The sequence below is a fragment of the Musa acuminata genome, chromosome BXJ3-9, assembly GCF_036884655.1.
Source record: "Musa acuminata AAA Group cultivar baxijiao chromosome BXJ3-9, Cavendish_Baxijiao_AAA, whole genome shotgun sequence".
Taxonomy (NCBI): domain Eukaryota; kingdom Viridiplantae; phylum Streptophyta; class Magnoliopsida; order Zingiberales; family Musaceae; genus Musa; species Musa acuminata.
The window spans coordinates 2,819,188-2,839,070 of record NC_088357.1 but is presented as its reverse complement, the minus strand read 5'-3'; the positions used below and the strand labels follow the sequence as shown (position 1 = coordinate 2,839,070).

The 19,883-nt window shown below is 43.2% G+C and overlaps 4 protein-coding genes across 6 annotated transcripts; 2 read left to right on the top strand and 2 right to left on the bottom strand.

Moving 5' to 3' along the window:
• Positions 1-127: 127 nt before the first annotated feature.
• LOC103996933 (uncharacterized) lies at positions 128-8,330 on the bottom strand. Its single transcript, XM_009418000.3, has 6 exons — positions 7,413-8,330; positions 6,411-6,602; positions 6,059-6,298; positions 2,147-2,364; positions 980-1,234; positions 128-651 (listed from the first exon to the last, which is right to left on the bottom strand). Exons 1-6 carry the CDS (start codon positions 7,831-7,833, stop codon positions 394-396), a joined length of 1,584 nt encoding a protein of 527 aa, XP_009416275.2. The 5' UTR covers positions 7,834-8,330; the 3' UTR covers positions 128-393.
• A 427-nt stretch (positions 8,331-8,757) lies between these two features.
• Positions 8,758-12,172, bottom strand: LOC135649840 (beta-1,4-xylosyltransferase IRX9-like). Of its 2 annotated transcripts, none has more exons than XM_065168718.1 (3): positions 11,006-12,172; positions 9,699-9,969; positions 8,758-9,191 (listed from the first exon to the last, which is right to left on the bottom strand). In XM_065168718.1, exons 1-3 carry the CDS (start codon positions 11,692-11,694, stop codon positions 9,039-9,041), a joined length of 1,113 nt encoding a protein of 370 aa, XP_065024790.1. In that variant the 5' UTR covers positions 11,695-12,172; the 3' UTR covers positions 8,758-9,038. The 2 variants fall into 2 exon arrangements, with proteins under 2 accessions (XP_065024790.1, XP_065024791.1); XM_065168719.1 differs by having other exon boundaries at positions 9,699-9,957; positions 11,006-12,142.
• Positions 12,173-14,082: 1,910 nt separating this feature from the next.
• LOC135649983 (LOB domain-containing protein 1-like) lies at positions 14,083-14,768 on the top strand. Its single transcript, XM_065169001.1, has 2 exons — positions 14,083-14,265; positions 14,415-14,768. The coding sequence occupies exons 1-2, from the start codon at positions 14,083-14,085 to the stop codon at positions 14,766-14,768; spliced, it is 537 nt and encodes a 178-aa protein (XP_065025073.1).
• Positions 14,769-15,920: 1,152 nt separating this feature from the next.
• Positions 15,921-19,389, top strand: LOC103996931 (PWWP domain-containing protein 5). Of its 2 annotated transcripts, none has more exons than XM_009417998.3 (3): positions 15,921-16,033; positions 16,124-18,948; positions 19,051-19,389. In XM_009417998.3, the coding sequence occupies exon 2, from the start codon at positions 16,220-16,222 to the stop codon at positions 18,932-18,934; it is 2,715 nt and encodes a 904-aa protein (XP_009416273.2). In that variant the 5' UTR covers positions 15,921-16,033; positions 16,124-16,219; the 3' UTR covers positions 18,935-18,948; positions 19,051-19,389. The 2 variants fall into 2 exon arrangements, with proteins under 2 accessions (XP_009416273.2, XP_009416274.2); XM_009417999.3 differs by having other exon boundaries at positions 15,922-16,033; positions 16,145-18,948.
• The last annotated feature ends 494 nt before the right edge of the window (positions 19,390-19,883 follow it).

The following is a 19,883-nucleotide window of genomic DNA, read 5'->3' as shown; positions in this document are numbered from 1 at the left end:
GCTCACTTGTGGCATTGGGTAAAATAATAGGTTAGTGGGTTATCTTCTATCATTATACAATGATTTCGGTGGCTTTGGTTATAAGCGTGCCTTTCACTTCATGAATTACAATCCTTCTAAAGTCTCCTTTTGTGATGTAAAAGTATACACGCAGAAGACTTGTCATTTAAGAAGCATTTCGTCAGATTGCAAACTGCCAACACATTCTTAAATCCACCACTGTCGGAAACATAAATTCCTCCGACGGTGGTGTGGTGATAGGACTGATGGCCGTATATTCCTTGGAGTCGTAAGACGCTATTCCTACCACCCACAACTATAATTCCCTTCCCCCAACTTAAAAAAAAAAAGGGAATCCAAGGGAAAAAAAGGGAAACAAATGAGAAGGATGTTCTACTCCTGTTCGGTGCAATCATGTGAAGCTACGTCTTCCATATGTTGTTCGCTTGGTGATCGATCAACCTCCAATTCAGTCGAGAGAGGGCCTCGAGGATTTCCGAAGAGGGTGGAGAATATTTGCCTGTGGCAATCATCGCAAAAGCAGAAATAGGAGAAGTGTCCTTCGCCAAGCAACCTGTGCACTGTTGCTCCCGGGATCATCCGTCGAATGAATTCGGTCATGGATGGTGGCACCACATGGTCGTCCATTCCCTGTTTGACACAGATATATAGCATGACCACCATTTTACGTATGTGAATCGATGAATGAACACTAAAATTGATACAGAGATCGGACTGAATGCAAAGCGAGTAAATTGTCAAAGAAATGATTTATATTTCATCAAACAACTAGCAATCTCCTTAGCAATCAAAGCTTTAAAAATGGCAGCATACTGACAGCATGTTGAGCAAAGAGTAAAGTGTGCAGAATATAAGTAGAATAGTGAACTAACAAAATGTAACATTCACAAGCTAATGATCGGTGTCTGCGTCTAATTCGTAAATGTAACAAAAAAAAAAAAGCCGGGAATGCACAGACCTGCCATACGTGTATGGGGCCAAGAAAGCCTGCCTGCTCGTGTTCAACTCGTCCGTAAAGTGACTTGAGCCACGGGAGAAGGCCTTTACCCTGATGCTGATTCTGCACTTGAAGATCAGCCAAACAGAAGCCCCAGTTTGAAACTTGTAGCAGAGCTTCCTCCACAAATGGTTTTGCATCTCCTTGACGGACAGATTCACCAGCATCCTTTTCCCAGAATTCCCTAAAAACTGGCTCTTCCAATAATGATTTGTCCTAGATGCATAATACCACCATTAGAAATTTCATTACCTTCCAGGAAAAGAAGCCTACGAATCCAGAAAGAACTTTCAGAACTATTAAAAGCAAGCAGTGGCTGTGAACAGATGATGCCGTATCAAGTGATGAGCAATTTATGACACAATATAACATATCTCTGGTATTCAATTCCAACACACCTGCATTACACCTTATAAGTATGAAAAATCATAAAAGAATGCCCGACACTACAACCAGTTGTCTGTTTCCTGAATTTTCAAGAAAAAATAAATCAGCATCTCGCTCCCTGCAGTCAGCCTAATTCTTCCTTTTTTTACCATCATTCCTTGTGCAGCTTTTCAAACGCCTTGATACAGTAAAAATGCTCTCAGTGATTTTGGGTGTAGAATATCTTGGGTGTAGCTTCATCGGTATTTGAATCAGTGGTACATGTTAAATTGTCCAGACCAACTTGAATTAGTTGGGATTGTTTGTATATGTTAGGCTTCTGCACAGATATGCTATTAACTAATCCATATAATATAGACTTTGTGGAATTACTCATTTCCTGTGATGTGGTGATACACAAAACTTCATTTCACACTAACCATGACTTTTCACTTTCTACAAACATAGAATTAAAGTTTGGGGAACAAAATCATGACAAACAATTACTGGCCGAGGTTTCTAAGATTCGAGGCACAACCAGAAAAATCTGTGGAAGTGGTCATATTGTCATGGCATTTGACGTCATAAAATCAGACCTTTCAAGTTAAAGTTTAGCTAATAAATAAAAACCTCTTTATGTATGACACATGATAATATGTGATGCATCGGAACTTTAAGCGACATAAATTCTACTAAATCTCAGAAAGATGATTTACTGGTGGCAAAAACTTTAAGCAAGGGTGTAAAGAAAACTAGGCATACCTTCTTCCCCAAGGACAATGACAACCACTTCTCAGGCTGACCGCATTCTCCGGACAGAAAGCTTCTACGGTAAAAGTATGGAAGAAGAGAGGGAAATCTACGAGCCAAAACATACATCAATCTCCTTTTCATAGTCCACTCATCCCAGGTTTTATGAATCTCTTCTTTGTTCAGGCTGGAGTCATACGGATTGGACATTGGAGCAAACATGGCTGCACCTGAAAGCCCAATTGGGGGACAGATAAGGCGTAAAATAGAACCATCGAGATGAAGTAGATATTATATTATTTTTGGATAAGGAGGTTACCTCTCTCTTTGATATTTTCTATCAAACCAAAGGAAAATCTTACATTTATAAACCAAAGAAAATGTCCGCTGTAGCTTATAACAAAAAGTTAGTTCTCTAATAACAAAATTACAGATATTTCCAACACATCCAAATTCAATGATTAAACATGAGATTCTGGATTGATGTGACGATACAATTAATAAAGCTTCTGGATACAATTACCATGACCATGCGGACCCTTATAACTTGTCTTAGATTTCTTGATCCAAATTCTTGTTTGGTTCTTCTACTAACGACGGAATCACTCTTAAGAATTATGCCTTGCCTTTTGCAGTGTTTAATTAACTAATCTGTCTACTAAATCTAGACAAGAAATATACTAACACAATCCCATATTTCTTCAATGCCACCAAAAACTTCCAGAACATGAAATAAGCTAATGACTGGGGCTAACCACCAAAAGATGTGTTAAGAAAACAGTTCATCTAGGTGCTTTCTGCCGGTTCATATTCTGATAGACATAGTATTGTGAAAGGAAAAGGACAGACATTTATTCATTCAACAGAAATCCCATAATGAACCATCAGAGAAGGATTTCTAATCCAAGAAATCCATACTTTATTTTACACATTGTGACAGATAATTGTGCTTTGCACAAGTAAATGTACAATGTATATATTAATAACATTGTTTGTGGATCACTAAAACAAGTAAATTTTTTAGTTATTTCATATGAAATGAATCCTGGTACAAACACATAAGTCAAAAAGAGAAAAACTCAATAACACTCTTTTTGGGAGTCAATCATAACTCATCATGTCTAATCTTACCTCTCCTTGTTTCACAAAAGCATACATAGATGTATTTTGATTTGTTCTGTTCTCTGTCTTGCTTCTCCTGGGCTTCATTTAGCACACATCATATCCTAATATCATGCACCCAAAAGTCATATTTGATTAATGTTCTCAAATTCTGTATATCTGCCTACACTATTAGTTGATCTTTTAGATCCCATTACATAGTTTCCTGTTAAGTTCAGTGGTCTCAATAAGACAGTTCATTTCGTCTTCAATCATTCAGACATGCAACAAAGACTGAGCGGCCTTGTTATTACTGCTATTGTCCCAATCCAAGAATCACAATTATTTCAAGATTTTCTTATACCAAATGTTGGGAAAGAAATGGTCCTACCATTGTAATCGGACATGTTCTCACAATTTGCGGAAAAGATAAACAGAAGCTAAGAACCATGCTTCTTCCAACACTTGCTGCTATTAAAAGTCCCACCATTATAACTAGATCTCACCTAAGATGTTTTTCTGAGGCAAAAATCTTACAAAAGATTTTACGAAAAGTGGATATATGACAGAACAATTGTTCCTAATCGAATAAGTTCTGTGAAATTCCCAAATATTCCCAAGATCTTGAGCTTTACACATGTTAGGAAAAGAGTCGACACTAAGAGGGAGGGGTGAATTAGTGCAGCGGAAAACTTTCGTCGGTTCAAAAAACCTTCGTACGATAAAAACTGATTTCGACGAAAACCATTTCGGAGAGAGGTTAACTTAAAAGCGTTTTAGTAAAGATAGTTTGAAAGCGTACGGAAGATGCGTAGTGGATGTAAAGCAAGTTAAGAGGTTTGCAGTAAAGTAAATTGCTCAAATATAGAAATGCAAACCAGAGAAGAACACGCCGATTTTATAGTGGTTCGGTCGTCGTGACCTACATCCACTCCACCGATTCCTCTTCCGTCGAGGCCACCAACATCCACTATCGATCTTCCTTTATAGGCAAAGATCAACCTCCTTACAGCTCTTTCTCCTTTTACCGAGTTTAGGAGATAACCCTTACACCCCCACTCACTCCTCTCTCAAACTATTCTAACACTTAGAACTTTGAGAGGAGTTTCACACAAGATTACAACAGAGTTTCTTTCCTTTTTACTCTCAATACTTGTGTATATTAACCATGGATGAGAGGGGTATTTATAGGCCTCAAGTTGATTCAAACTTGGAGCCTAAAAACATCTCATCTCGGGTTTCCTGGGTTCGGGCCGTACCACCGCCAGTGTCAGTCTGACACTGACACTGCGCTGGCGGTACCACCGCCCAGACTAGCGGTACCACCGCTTGGGAGGCTGTGCTGGGCGATACCACCGCCTGACACAGTCTCGGAGACTGTGCCACGACGGTGCCACCTCTTGGGTCACTGTTTGGGCCTTTCATTGGGCCCAATACAGTCCTTACATGGGCCCAACTGGCCCCTAATTGGGTTGGCCCAAATCCATTCCCAATTACGTGCTAACTACGAAATCTAAGGCATACTTAAACTAAACAAGTCCCTAGGTCTTGGTTTCTTCCGGCAAACTTCCGATGATCTCCCGACAATGTTCCAACGGACTTCCGACAAGCTCCTAAACTTCACGACGATCTTCTTGGCGAGTTCCGACGAGCTTCTTCCGGTAAGCTCCTGGACTTCTCGGCTGGTTCCTGCAGAACTTCTGACGAACGTTTGGACTTCCGACGAACTCTCGAACTCCCAACGAAATCGTGTCCTTAACTCCGGGACTTCATTTTGCCTCATGCCTTGCTATCGTAGTTAATCCTGCACATGTAAAACACACTTCGATCTAGACAATTAATACTAAGCATGAATCATGTTGTCCGACATGTCATTGGTCCCTCGACGCTTCGTCCGATTCTTCGGTGCATCATCCTCTCTTGCGGCCTATTGCCCAATCGGCCAGTTGACTCCGCAACTCCGATATCCTTGGCGCAATATCCGCTCTTCTTGGCCCGATGCCCGAATCCATGGCCTGAAGCCTTATGTCGATACGTCAACCTCCGGCTCGACGTTCAATCTTCTGACATGTTCCTCCGGCCCAACATGATTCTTCCTGCTTTAATTGTCTCATACTGATCGAAGCATCCCGCGTCACTAAAAATGCATATCAAATCATAAACACTTATCAATTGGTTTCATCATCAAAATCCGAGATTCAACAACACAAACATTTTCTCATCAGCCAACATAAATAATTTGTGGTCACATATCATCATTGATCATCCAACCCTTTCCTCATCAATGAGGTAGGCAAAAGAGCATGACCCAAGATCAAGAACTCTCCATGGGCACACCTGGCAATCTACTAGGCATCCACCTAAGTTGGTGCTAAGTCGATACTAGGTAAGAAAGTAACTTACCTAAAACAGGGTTGTTGGTTGCTGAAATTCAGAGAGAAATCATCTAAAATTCTTATAGAATATAGACTGAGGAGTCTTGAAGAAGAGGGAACAACAAGCTGTAGTTTAGGGATAAGGATCGTTGTTCATTTCAGACACAAAAGGAACCGATAGCTTAACTAAAAGCCTGTATTATTTGCTATAGTTGCAGAAAACTAGTGCTCTGCACTAAAAGGATAAACCATGGTAAACCACATGGAGGCTTGTACATCTTATGTTAGCATATCATAAACAAGGTCAGAAACTTCAGATATTCCTTTGAAAAATAATCACAAAAGTCACATTTTATGAAAGTAACTGACTGCTCCTACGAACTTCCGTGTCTACAGATGTGATAGGGTAATGTAATAACTGTGCAGCTACTATACAAACAAAACACACCTGCTAGTCTGTCAGGAATATAATGAACAGCTGCCCATGCATGCATGGCACCACCTGAATAACCCACTACCCAAAACTTGTCCGTAACACCAAGAGCATTCGCTAAATGGAGCATATCCATAGCTGATGAGTTGAGATTCCGAACGGGATGAGGATCACTTTCACCAAAACCTGGAAGATCATAAGTGATCAACCGAACACCAAATTCCTCTAAAAGAGATTCTTTAATGCCAGGTATTCCTATATAAGAAAGTATAGAATGACAAGTCAGTCTAGAAAATTGAAAAGCAAGGCATGCATAAGAGCTAATTACATTATATGAATAACATGATAAAGGAGGAAGAAATTGTACCTGCCAAACGAGAAGAAAGAAACGCATGTGGAGCAATCATGAAAAATCTAGCTCTTTCAGCCAAAACTCCTTTCTCTTGATATGCCATATATCGACCATCTAGAAGTTGGATACGACTAGCACTTGGGGGACTTACATACAGTTTCTTTGGCGCTTCAACAGAAGTCTCGTTTCCATTGTTTACCCTTAGTACTGCACAGGATTTCTAACCACAGTCGGAAGAAAAAACAAAAAGCAAGATAACATGATGTCTAAAGCCAAAAAGCTATAAAACTACAGGATATTAAATGGATTGAATGGAATCCACATGCATATCCTTTTTTCTCTCATGATGCAAAACTAGACAGATAAAATGCATCATTAAAGATGTTATCAGCAGCAGCAATGGAGTGAGAGTTATACTAATTAGCATTAGTCTAAGAAATGAAGGCAATTGCAAAGTTTTTCTTGCATTTGAAACAGAAAAGAACCAGATTATACTTGAAAAAAGGAATTAAAATACATTTGGACGAGCATGAGATCCCTAGAGTTTGTACCCACATTCTTTTCCACATATGATTGCCACATTGCAATCTTCATCAAAAGTCGTCCAATGTCAAATACCACAGGAAAAGGGGTGGAATCATCCTCGTGGAATCATCCAATGTTTATGATCAAATACACTTCTAAACTACCACTATCTACAATTATCTTTGTGCAGAAGTGGAATCACCCAATGTTTATGATCAAATACACTTCTAAACTACCACTATCTACAATTATCTTTGTGCAGAAGTGGAATCACCCAATGTTTATGATCATTTACACTTGTAAACTACCACTATCTACAATGATTTTTTCTCAGAGGTTGTTATTGGACGAAGAATTTTTTCTTCTAACACAAGTAATTGTTAGTAGAATGCATGAAGTTTCCTGATCTGAATCTCGAAACCTTTTAAATCCTTGTAAAAGCTAAACCAAGTCTCATCAGAAAGCAAACATGATGATGTGCTAAGTGTTTACCAAGAAGCGCGAGGAGAAAGACAGTGATGACGATGGGCCAAGCGTGCACCGGATCCCGATCCTCGGGCAGGTACTCGTTCATGAACTCGAGTCGCTGCAACACCGCATCCCAATGCCCCCTGACCTTCTTGCCGACGTAGGTCTCCCCCACTCTCTCCAGACTCTGCTGCGCTACATCCCAAAACCCGCGGCCGAGCTCCCGTAGCATCTCCCCCGTGGCCACCACGAACCCCGTCACCTGCTCCTTCAAGCTCTCCTCCGGTCCCGCCCCGTCCTCGTACACGCGGAAATACCCCTTGCCGAGAACCCTCCCGCCCGTGTCCCCCGCGTCCCGCTCCTCCTCCTCGGCCACCGCGGCGTCGGCGGAGTACGTGATCCCGGTGTCCCCGACCAGGCTGGCCAGCTCCTCCTGCCACGTCATCCCCTCCGCCACCACCCCAAACGTTCCTTACTCGTGGGGATTAGACAGAGAGTGGAAGTTTAGCGTGTTCAAGAAGCTCGATCGCGGTGCAGCGGATGGACGGATGAGATTTCACGGGGAGCATCACAGCGCCACGGGTTGTTGCGGCGACGGAGGACGACGACCGCCATTTATGGGGACGGAACCCTTTTCCTTGCGATCTCCCGTCGCTGTCCTTTCGTTTGATGCCACCGCTTCGAATTCGGCGTGGAAAGAAGGCGAAGGGAGAGGAGGGGGCGAAGACGCGAGAGACGCCACTTGTGGGAAGCGATCGGACGGTGGCGACGCGTGGTACGGTCAGATATCGACGGTAGATATCGGTCCACGTCGGATTGCGTTCGACCCACTCGCGTACCACCCATTAAGCTTTAGTCACGTGCCTGAGACGCCGGGGCCCACCGAGGCAGCAGCAGGTGGGACCCCTCGAGGATCCGGTGCGTCGCGGAGACGGTCGAGCGTTGTGACCGGGGTATGTGTCCCGTCACGGGACGTCTCTCGACTGAAGCCCGGTGTTGGCGGTGGGGGCGAGGGGCGGTCAGGGGGAAGGCTGCGGGGAACAGAGATGGGATTTTGGGCGGTGGAGGCGCGTCGAGAACAGAGCCGCCAATGTCCTTTCGACAGAACACCACACAGCGTTTTTCCACCGATCACGATGGTGCCAGCTGCCCTTCATGTCTTTTTTGTCCAAAGGTCGGGTGAACAAGAGAACCAAGACAAGGTGTGGACACCACCATGGCATCTCTGACAAGGTTACGTACCTTCATGAGAGATATATCGTGTAAAGAATGTCCCTTTCAATCACATATATATATATATATATATCTAATGTAATGTCCCACAGAATAAATGCTTATACTGTTAATTCCATCTCAGACCATTAAAGTATGACATCAATGCAGAACAATCCTTTGTATTGTTGAAGTCCCACCTCTTAATTATTGTGTTGCTACATGACAGAAATATGGTAGCCAATCTCTCTCAACTTAAGCCACCAACCACGTGAAAGAATACCAACAAGTAATGATGATTACTATTGCTTGGGAGGTGCCCAATTGGGTCTTCCCCAAAAGAAAGGAAATAAAATTCATAACTAACAAGACCTTCTTCTTCTTCTTCTTCTTCTTCCTCTCTCATTTACACAACCTTTTTTTGGTTGATTTCCTGAGTTACCTTTTAGCTTGGCTTTGATCGTGGAAGGGCAGAGGAATTGCTCTTGGAGTGTAGAGATGCCACACCATGATCCTAGAGCAGTCGGCAGGAAGACACTTCAACTTGGTCTCATCTTCCAGGATGACTTCATGCACAAACTTGATTGAATCCTGAAATTACACATCACAATGTTTTAGAGATAAAAAGTCAGTAGTAGGTGAGAGCAACTTTCTTGAGTTGACTGGTCACCATCCGCTGGGACAAAACCATGTTACTAGTCCTGATAGAAGGTCCCCTGTGCTACACTTTGTCCTTCATCAGTGAAGGGAGAACGAGTTGGTAAACATCTTCCAAGGCTAATAATTGAGAAGGTTGCTATCGATTAGGTGATTGATAGAGGTTGGGAGTTCTATTGAAGTCCTTGTAGTTACAAAGATATTGCTTCCAGAGACAGCTGGAAAGAACCTTATGTGAAAGAGATGGAACTGATGCATGCAAGAATAAACATGGTCTTACTAGTCAACGACAAAGTTCCTGAGAGACGAAAGCAGGAAAGAGATTGTCTAGTAATGATGTTATGCATTTGCTTGAACTGCAGACCAAGGCAGAAATTACGGTTTGATCTTATAAATAATGAAGCAGAAAATTTACTTGAAGCTCTTGAATTAAATGCTAACCTGCGAGGTATCAGGCAATGAAGTAGGGCGACCCCAGCGCTCAGGATCCCAGAGTATGGAGCTATTGAATGCAAACCCAGAGATATTAATCTTTGGAGGTTTAGGGTTCATGTCTGTGCCAGTCGGCAACAGCCTTTTGTCATTGCTCGAGTCCTTCAAGATCCACCCTTCAACCCTTGATGCACGACAAACTGGGCCGTCCACAACCACTCTTTTCCTGTTTGTCGACACCATTGCCACCGGCCATGTCCCGAAAGCCCTGGAATTTTGACTTGAGAGGTATTAGTGCTTCAGAAGGCAACAGCTCTAAATTCTCTCATTGTTTGGCATTTTTGGGACCAATTCAGTGAGTTTCTCTGAGATGAATCGGTAGAGTTGGATTTCTGAGTCCGATTGCATGGTTTGAAGAACAAATCAGACAAGAAATGAATTCAGAGATGAAAAAGAAGAGGGAAGACATTCAGAGGTCCTAAAAGGACAGATTCCCATGAGACCCAGCTTGCATCCATTTAGTCAAAGGAGTTGAACGACGGCCGCCATCGATGTTGCCGACACGAGAAGAATGTGCAATGAAGCAGCATGTGCAAGACACGGATTAGGGAAGAAAAACTAGTGAGATTGGCTGGAAAATACTTTAGAAGGTTTTGGTTTCATACGAAGGAAGGCAACTTCTGCAATGCAAGTTCTGTTCTTTTGCTGTCAATTGATTACAGAATGGTATTCTAAGATCAGAGTTGAATGTAATCAACATTTCTTTATTATTCTTCAATGCTTATCCTTTACATAGCTATTTCTTGAACTCTAATTATGCTCAGAATTATGCTCGACGTTAATTCAGGAAAAACATGGAGTGAAGATACGGAAAGAAGTGTGAGAGAACATCAGAATCGATGAACTAAACATCTTTAGGCTATGAGATGGATTACTGGAAACTAATGGATCGAAGCCTCCTTAAAGACGAAACAAGGGAAGAAATTTGAGAGAAGAACATCAAACATGCGGTCAATTCTCCTTATTCCTCTCCCCAAGAAGAAGTATTTCACCCAAATGATGCAAGAGAAGGGTGAGATTTGGGCTCGAGTGTCAAGAACGAAACATGCCCATTCTTCTGCTTCTTAGGAGAAATTAGAAGATCGGAGCTTTTCATTGAATGGATGATTCAAGTTGCGGAGGAATTGATACTGATTCCATCTTTTAGTTCCTATTCCTATTGAGTTATGGGCGATTTCTGGTGCCGCTAATTAGTTCATACTGGGCAAATAAATGAGAAGAGGAAACAGAGCAGAAAAAGGGAAGAATGGTCATACTCGATCTCTCTAATCTCCTCGAAGAATCGGAGATCGTAGGCATTGGATGCGCCGGCGAAGTGGACGATCCCGGTGAGGCGGTGGTACTCGACGTGGCTGAGGGCGACGTTCCGCTGGTGGTCGGCCTCCGCCGCCGGGTCGGTAAAGTTCTCCTTGAAGGTGAGGTGCCTGTAGATGACGCCGGTGGTCCGCAGCATCGCGGCGGTGGCGGGGGCTTCGGCATAGGCTTGGACGACGATCCACAGCAGCGGCGGCGGGACCAGGCGCAACGTGTGCGCCAGCCGCAGCAACAACGCGCCCTGGAATCGATCGTCGGCCCGGGTCGTCGTCACGATGATCAGCAGACGCCGGGACGGCGGCTGCGCCTCCACGGACCCCTCCACAGACGGCGGCGGGTCGTCGCTGTCATCTCCGGGCGCCACAGCGGCAACCGCGGCAGATCTGGGGATCTCGATCAGGCTCCTGTTGACGGCCTCACCGTTAGGCTCGACGACCTGTTCCACGGGAGCGGCTGGGTGGAAGCTGATACCGGTGACGGGCTGGCGATCGGCGCGGCGGTGGGAGAAGAGGGTAGCGGTGCTGTGCGGCGCAAAGCCGGTGAAGAATCCCATCACGAAGCATAGCGCGAAGTGCACCAGCGCCTTCTTCCATAGCTGAATCCTCTTCTTTGATCGATCCATCGATCCCATTTCGCTCGTCAATGCCGCCAAGGCGTATCTGAGAGAGAGAGAGAGAGAGAGAGAGGGGTTTGGTGGTTAAGTGGGAGGGGTGGAAAGCGGGTTAAAAAGGGCGGGAGGGGAAACGGCAGTAAAGTGAAAGGGAAGTGTGAGAATAATTTGAAGGCGTGTGCGTGTCGATGCGATCGTCTCCGTTGCCGATCAACTCATCTCTTGGAGGCAAGGCAGGAGAAGGAAGACGAAGGAGAAGGGACCGATTTGATGATGGGTTACTGTGTGCTACTAATGATGAGTCAATGCGTGCTCGCAGGAGAGGAAAGGGAGGGATGGTGATGCTTCAAAAGTCGTGCACACGAGAAGTGATATGGTCGCCGACTACGTGTTTATTAGTGGCAAATGTGCACACAGAGACGCCAGACAAGTTGGGGATGGGGATGCGTTGACCAGAATTTGGAGATTGATTAGGGCCGGCATTGGCTGATCATTTGCACGTTAGTCTCTTAAGCTATGACTTTAACGCATTGAGGCCCAGTCATTTTCACAGCGGTCTATGGGTCTTCGTCGCTGGATTACGTCCAATTCCAGCAAATTTTTAGGTGATGGTGAATCGAGGTAAACTCAATTGGATGGCGTTGACTTACTGTGAGTCTATGGAATTCACCTCTCCGAAGCTGACACCACTGACTTTGACTCTCTTTGACCGTTTGATTCCAGCCCACATTTGTAGATCGACGTGATCATATTCGGTACTTGCATCGATCTATCGACCGTCGTCTCTGACTCCAAAGTTGTTTCCACCACCCGCTCGCCGGACACCACACGGTCGCCTGACACCTTCTACGTTTGCATCCTTCAATCATACACCATGCTATCCTTCCAATGTGACATCCAACAGTTTTGTTGACTCTAAAGATGTGATCAATAATCAAATACTAGTGTCAAAAAATCAATGCAAAAGTCACGGTTGGATGGCTTCACATTAAAAAGCAAATCCGGAATTGAATCGATTTCTTAGTTGAAATATCTTTTTCTCTTATTCTTTTGACTTTTCTAATCCTTCTAGATTTATTAGAGAAAAATCTAAAAATACATAATATTTTTTATGCTTATTTATCATCAAAATATAGAGATATATTAGATATCTATCGAATAATAAAATATTTCTCACTAATGATTTCTAAGACTAACTTGACTCTTTCATTCAAAAAAGTTTTCGATATTTAAATTGTTTGTTCTTCGTTAATATACTCGCTATCTTAACACATCTATTGAATTCAAAAAAAAATTATTAGATCAGATCTAGTGGTCCATTGTTCGATTTACGATGAATATTTTTTTCCTCCTTAATTTGCTTAAAAAATAATAATTTTTCTTTAAAAAAGTAAATGACAAAAAAATAAGATTCGAATCAAGATCTTATAATAATTTTTTAATAAATGAATCTAATATACTACCACCGTATCGATATTTTAAGTAGAATAAATTGAACTCGAGAATGGCAATCCACGTGAAACATGTTTAAAATGTCGTCTTATGATCACCAATCTCATGACATTGCACATCTTTCTTGCTCATTGCTTGTCCGATAGCGTCCCTCTAAACCTCTCTTGATGTGCCCGTGAGACATGGACAACCCAGGAATCAAAACTCATGTGCTCATCATATTGATATTGATGATCATATATGTATATATTTATTTGTAACTATAATTAAATGTTTCTTGCAACACATGTGTGCCGATAATGATTGCCATACTGTCACACACTACATTAAAAATCAATGTCGAGAAGGATTGTCGACGCGATCTTTTTGACGCTCTAAATTAGTAATAAAATAAAATAAATATTTTTAATAATAATAATAATTGAGTTCGATTATCGTGACCTAAAGGGTTTTTATAATCGATTAAATTAAAAATATTTTATAATATTTTATATTAGGCAAGTGTGCATGTGGTTCAATCGTCGATCCAACCATGTTTCCACATATGGAGACGAGACATGATTGAGATAAATATTTTTTTAAATCTTTGATTCTCGTATGTTTATAATTTTATATTATTAGATATTTTAAGACTATAGTCATTTATATTCCTAAAAATTTTTAATATTTATTTTGCCAAAGTTGAAAGTACTATACTCATATTTCTAAAATTTGAGATTATATATATATATATATATATATATATATATATATACTATCTCAAATTACGGCATACGCACATATCAAAACGTTGCTGGTCGACGTATACATATATAGCTCGAAGCGTTCTGTTCCGGGCGACATAACTTACAGCCGACCTCTATATATATCGATCCGCGTTCACAGTAGCTCCCATCTCGTGCTCAGGTAATCCATATCATACTCTCCTTCCCCGAGTCCCCGCTGTGTCTCGTTCCTATGGGCTCAGCTAGTCCTCCTCCTGCCGCAGGCGTCGTCGGCCCTTGCGCCGCCTGCAAGGTTCTCCGCCGTCGATGCACCGACAAATGCATGCTGGCGCCTTACTTCCCTCCCACCGATCTGCGAACCTTCACGAACGCGCATCGAGTTTTCGGCGCCGGTAACATTACCAAGCTCTTGCAGGTTAACACATCAACCTCGAGGTTTACGGTGCACCGGTTGCATCTCTGTCGTGAATATATCGTCGATAACCATGACGCTATGGTGTTCGAATTAATGCCCCCCAACTGTACACGCTCCTCTGACTTAGACACGGATCGTCGCATCGACAGGAAATCCCGCAGTGGCAGAGGCAGGACGCGGCGAGCAGCATGGCGTACGAGGCGAATGCCCGGATGAGGGACCCGGTGTACGGGTGCACCGGCGTCGTATTCCAGCTCCAGAATCAGGTGAGCGAACTCCAAGCTCAGCTGGCCCGGGCGCAGGCGGCGGTCGCCAACCTGCACGCCGAGAACGCGAACCTCACGGCGCTGATCTGCGAGCGAATGTCCCAAGCCCTGCAAGAGACCACCGCGGTGACCGTCGACGGCATCGCGCCCACTCCTTACGTCTTCCAGAACGATTCCTTCTTCCTCGACGGGAGCAGCGTTCCGGGCTACACTCGGGAGCCACCTCTTCGGACATGAGCTGCCATGGCACATCTCAGCAGCAAACAAACGATGAACTACACGCTGTATCGAGAAACTCATATCGACTTGATTCCTGTACTTCATTCGGAAGCATAATTTGGGCTAATATTTGTTAGAATTGAACATCAACTTATAATTTAAATTTGATTAAACATTGAGTTTTAGCTTTAGAAATGAAAGATAGAACAAGTGGTTGTGTCTGCACTGTTCATCAAGCAATCCGATGAGCTGTAGCGTGAAGTAGAACACCATGGCTTGTACGACCGTTCTTCATCCGCTGTTTCTATTGGGTTACGACTACGAGCCGGGAACGTGGAAATTGCCTATGCTTGAATCAATCATGCATGGCCGCTGGCCAAGTGGAAACACGGTTTCACGGATGCAATGCATGGCGGACGTCCTCGTGGGATAAGGACGAGAAGGTCTTTGCAGAGGAATCTTTTGCATAATATTTATCTTTTTATTGCGTCATATGCTAATTTTTCTATATCATATGATACAAATAATATTTATTTTTGATCATAACTTAATACATATCTTTTGATTAAAAAATAAAAATTCTCAATCATCGATCGACCATCAAGTTAGCGATCATTGATTCTCCGTTGAGCTCTAATGAGTCCAATCGATCAACGTTTTATATCTGACTATCAATATTTTCTCTATCATTTATATACATAAAAAATATCAACCTTACAACAAATCGAGTAATTTATGGAGAAGGAAGTTGTCAAGATTTTGACAAATGCGCAATTGTTTGATCTCGATAACTTTAATATTGCAACAATTGATTTCATGATTAATTTGTGACGTTAAGTAATTAATTGATTAAGAATCCAAGTCATTCTTTGGTTTTTTTATTATCGATTGATTAATCATCTTAAATCGTGTCCGTCCAATCTCATGGATTTGCGAGCATTGGGTCCGCCAATGTGATCGGATTCCACGGCCGTATCCGAACTTGCACGTGCAATCGAACCAAACCACTTCCGCCCACCGATTCGGTTCGGTTTGGCGGCGGGGGCGGCGGCCACTGAGGATCGTACTCGAACTCAGGTGACGTCCTCTGCGAGTGACGACACCCCTAGCAACAGACCCGACCCACCGATTTACCCACCACGAGCAACCAAAATCCAATGCGGTAACTTCACGGGAGGTGACCTGACTTCCTCGACCATATGCTCGTCTACCCTCGAGAGTCTTCTCCCCTCAACGCAGTTCGACTCCCTCCTTCGATTGGAACCGGCGACATCAAAACGGAGGTAAAGATTTAACGTTCCTACTTAATTCCTTTTTAGTGAGCCCTTCCGTTCTCTGATCGATCGGGGTTTATGCTCGCCTCTTTCCCTCAGATCGATCTGTGACAATTTTAGGGCTTACGCTTCTGCTAGTTTGAGTCGATGGGGCACTCGAGTTTCTTCTAGGGTTTTTGTTCTTTTACCGTCCACATGGAATCGAGTCCCTCGGCGAAGAAGACAGGAGGCGGAAGCCTCGATCTCAACTCCGTCGCCAGCGAACAGCCGGAAACCCTCGCCAGTCCCGTGGATTTAGGTTCGGGCGCGTTGGAAGTCGGAGCGAGGGATGATGCATCCGCTGTTGGGCGTCGTAACGTCGTCGGAGAACAAGCGGAGGAGGTTGGTGTAGAACAGGATGGTGTCGAGAAGAAAGATAGTATGGCCGGCGAAGAAGTGGTCCAAGCTGCTGGAGGAGAGCGCGGAAATGGATATTCTGGCGCCGTCGATGTTGGCGATGTGAAGGATGTGGTCGAGGCCACTGATGGTAAGGACACAGAAGATAGAGGAGAGGGTGCTGAAGCTGAGGCCGGTGAGGTGAATGTCGCTGTGGAAGTTAAACCTTGGTATGAAGACGCCGATGTGGTTGATGAGAAGGCGACGATCGAAGGGGATACTGTTAGTCAAGAGATGGCTTCCAATGTTGGTAGGGAGGCTGGTGGTGGTGAAGATCAAGATGTGAAGGTCGGTGAACAAGAATCGACAGCTAGGAGGAAGAGGGGAAGGCCCCGGAAGTTGGTAAACAAAGGAGACTCTGTTAGTCAAGATGTTGGTAGGAAAGCTGGTACCGATACTCTCAGCAGTGAAGAACAAGTATTGTCGGCAAAGCGAATGAGGGGAAGGCCACGTCGTGCTGTCACTGCATGTATTGATGATGCTTATCGTCACTATCACTTTCAGGAAGAGAAGAAGGATCCATTTGCTGCTTCTAATTTGGTGTGGGGTAAGGTGAGGAGCCATCCCTGGTGGCCCGGCCAGATTTTTGATCCTTTGGATGCGTCCGAAATGGCATCCAACATTCAGAAGAAGGATCATCATCTGGTTGCATATTTTGGAGATAGAACATTTGCTTGGTGCGATGACTCGAGGTTGAAGCCTTTCCAGACACACTTCTCACAGATGGAGAAACAGAGCAGTATGGATGCATTTGTAAGCGCCATCAGTGATGCGCTCGAAGAGGTGTCACGGCGTATTGAGTTGGGAATGACATGCCATTGTTTTATGGATGAAACTTACGCGAGGGTCAACGACCAAAAGGTTGAAAATGCTGGTATACGGAAAGAAACATGTATCTCTGCCATTGACAAGTCTTGGATCATAAGCTCCTTTGATACTGTTGGACTCCTCGACCGCATCCAAACATTAGCACGGTTCCCATATGGAGCAGTTGATAGGTTGGAGCTTGCGATAACCAAGTCCCTGTTGAAGGCCTTTTATCACTCAAAGGGATATCCCGAACTACCTGTATTCGTTTATGGTGAAGGACTAGGGGACAACGTCGAAGGTTCACCAACTAAGAGAAGAACATCTGGAAAAGATGTTGCTGATCCCTCAACTCCAACTTTGTCAGATACTGCTTCCAGAAAGGGGAAGTCAAGAGTTAGAGGGAGTTCATTCAGAAAAGACAAACATATAGTTGAGCATGGTAGAAAAAAGAAGAGCTTGTCTGAATTGATGGAAAAGAGTAGCGAACATCATGATGCAGATGGTGAAAAAAGTGGATCCGGAGGAAATGCTTCTTCTCTTTCATCTCACAAAGAACTTGAGGTTGCTGATTCTGATGGTGTTGAATCCGGGAAGAGCAAGAAAAAAAAGCTTGACTCTTTAGGGGATTTGACAACTATGTCGCAGATTTCCAGGTCCAAAAAACAGCCTAAGTTTGGAGAATGTATGCGTCGAGTGGCAGGACAGATGTCAGGGCCACCCCCCATGCTTAAATTGAGTGGTAAATCAGTAACAAAACCCCCAACCATACTGAGCCATAGAAAAGGTGGCACTCCAAGGGACTATTCCTCCCCAGGTGAGATGCTTTCACAGCTCTGCTTAGTTGCGAGGGATCCGTTGGGGGGGTATGATACCCTGTCTTCAATAGTGAGTTTCTTCACTGATTTTCGAAATGGGACCATTCCCAGTATTTCAATGGATGAAAAACATAAAGGGACAGTTGCAGGTAAAAGGGATAGGAGAAAATCCACAAGTTTCACGGCAGCCTTTTCAGAAAAATTGGACTATATGCAGGATTCGTATTGGTCAGACATTATTGTAAGTGATGAAGAAAATTTAGTGTCAAGTGGGCAGAAAAGAGAACGAGAATCTCAGAGCAAGCGGCAAAAAGAGCAGCATCCTGAAGATGAATCAGCACTTTTACTTACCTTGAGTTCCCTGCCAGATACCAAACAGCATTTACAGGACGATTCCACGAATACTAATAATGTGAAAGAAATGCAAGATGCAAGGACCACTGGAAAGAGTTCACTGGTTTGTTCCTCAAATCCTAATAGCATGCAGGAAGTGGAATGTGAAGGACCCACTAGCAATTTGCAAAATGATATCGATGAATGCATGCCGACTGCACTGGTTTTGACCTTTAGTGAGGCATCTTCTATTCCCGCTGAAGCTGATCTCATTAAGTTATTTGGGCGATATGGGCCCCTTGTGGAGGCTGAAACCGAGGTTACAAAGTCAAAAAATCATGCTAAAATTGTCTTCAAGAGGCGCAGTGATGCAGAAGTTGCTTTAAGCAATGCTGGAAAATACAGTATCTTTGGGCACACCCTTGTGAGCTACAGACTTAGGGTTTTGGAGGTAGAACCAAAAGCTTCTCTGAGTAGCACGCCACTCAGCGAGCAAGATGCCTTGCCTGTCGCCTGATGCAAATGTTTCAGGTGCGAACATGACATCCTGTACCTATTCTGCATCGTCATTTAAATGTTATGCTTTAAGTAAGGTGTTTATCTAACTATTTTCATTTCTTTTTTTAATCATAGATAATAATGGAGCTATTCAGAGAACATGAATGTTGAAGTGAACACATTATTAAAATGAGCTGCTGACTTGGGTGACCAGTTTTTTTTAATATTGTTTTAGTTTGTTGAGGGGTCACAATATCCTTGTTCTGTGGAATTTATATGGTTTAGAGGACAAACGCAATGATGATAAGAGCCAATTGTTGATCATGTATATAGCCATCTTTAAAGTTCTGAAGTGACATTTTCTTCTCTAAGCTTGTTTGGTTTGTGTTATTTTCTGTTGCTGAAAATGAACGGAACAAAGTTATAATGTAAAACACAGAGCTACTATAACTGTGACTTGGAGTTGGTCTTTTATTTTTTGTTCTGATAGTGAATATTGCTTCGACTCCATGCTTCTCGTTGTCACCGAAAAGTGGACAGCCTCTTGAAGAAGTTTTCTTATGCTGATTCATAAATTAGGGTCGATGATTATGCATCTACGGATTATATGTGACCTGCATATTTGTTATTCTATCTTCTACCTTCTGTTACGGTGGGTGACCAAGAATTCTTGTATTTGTTGTTTCTGTACTGTTAGGCATTCAAATTATCTTATTGCATTGATAATTTCTCAAGGTACTAAATCACTTAGCTTAGCTTAATTTTCCTTTTGATCTTGTGGTTCTTGGGTCATTTGCATGGTTTGTTGGGCATTGTATAGGTTTTTCCAGGTGATTATTGCCAAATGAAAATATCTCATCTTCATATTATGGCGTGGTCTAATTACATTTTCTTTTGGCTGCAAACTATTTTTTTACATTGCTTACATTGCCTGCGTCATTCTGTAGTAGTAGCAGTAGTGTTCATGC

Bases quoted from the DNA above. Each gene is read 5' to 3' on its own strand.
- LOC103996933 (XM_009418000.3), bottom strand. From the start codon at position 7,833: ATGACGTGGCAGGAGGAGCTGGCCAGCCTGGTCGGGGACACCGGGATC. The intron at 1,235-2,146 runs GTATGCCTAGTT...TTATGCATCTAG, and splicing joins CATTGTCCTTGGGGAAGAAG to GACAAATCATTATTGGAAGA. The intron at 652-979 runs GTCTGTGCATTC...TGTGTCAAACAG, and splicing joins GCCCCATACACGTATGGCAG to GGAATGGACGACCATGTGGT.
- LOC135649840 (XM_065168718.1), bottom strand. From the start codon at position 11,694: ATGGGATCGATGGATCGATCAAAGAAGAGGATTCAGCTATGGAAGAAG. The intron at 9,970-11,005 runs GTATGACCATTC...ATACCTCTCAAG, and splicing joins GAGGAGATTAGAGAGATCGA to TCAAAATTCCAGGGCTTTCG. The intron at 9,192-9,698 runs GTTAGCATTTAA...GTGTAATTTCAG, and splicing joins CATTGCCTGATACCTCGCAG to GATTCAATCAAGTTTGTGCA.
- LOC135649983 (XM_065169001.1), top strand. From the start codon at position 14,083: ATGGGCTCAGCTAGTCCTCCTCCTGCCGCAGGCGTCGTCGGCCCTTGC. The intron at 14,266-14,414 runs GTTAACACATCA...TCGCATCGACAG, and splicing joins ACATTACCAAGCTCTTGCAG to GAAATCCCGCAGTGGCAGAG.
- LOC103996931 (XM_009417998.3), top strand. From the start codon at position 16,220: ATGGAATCGAGTCCCTCGGCGAAGAAGACAGGAGGCGGAAGCCTCGAT.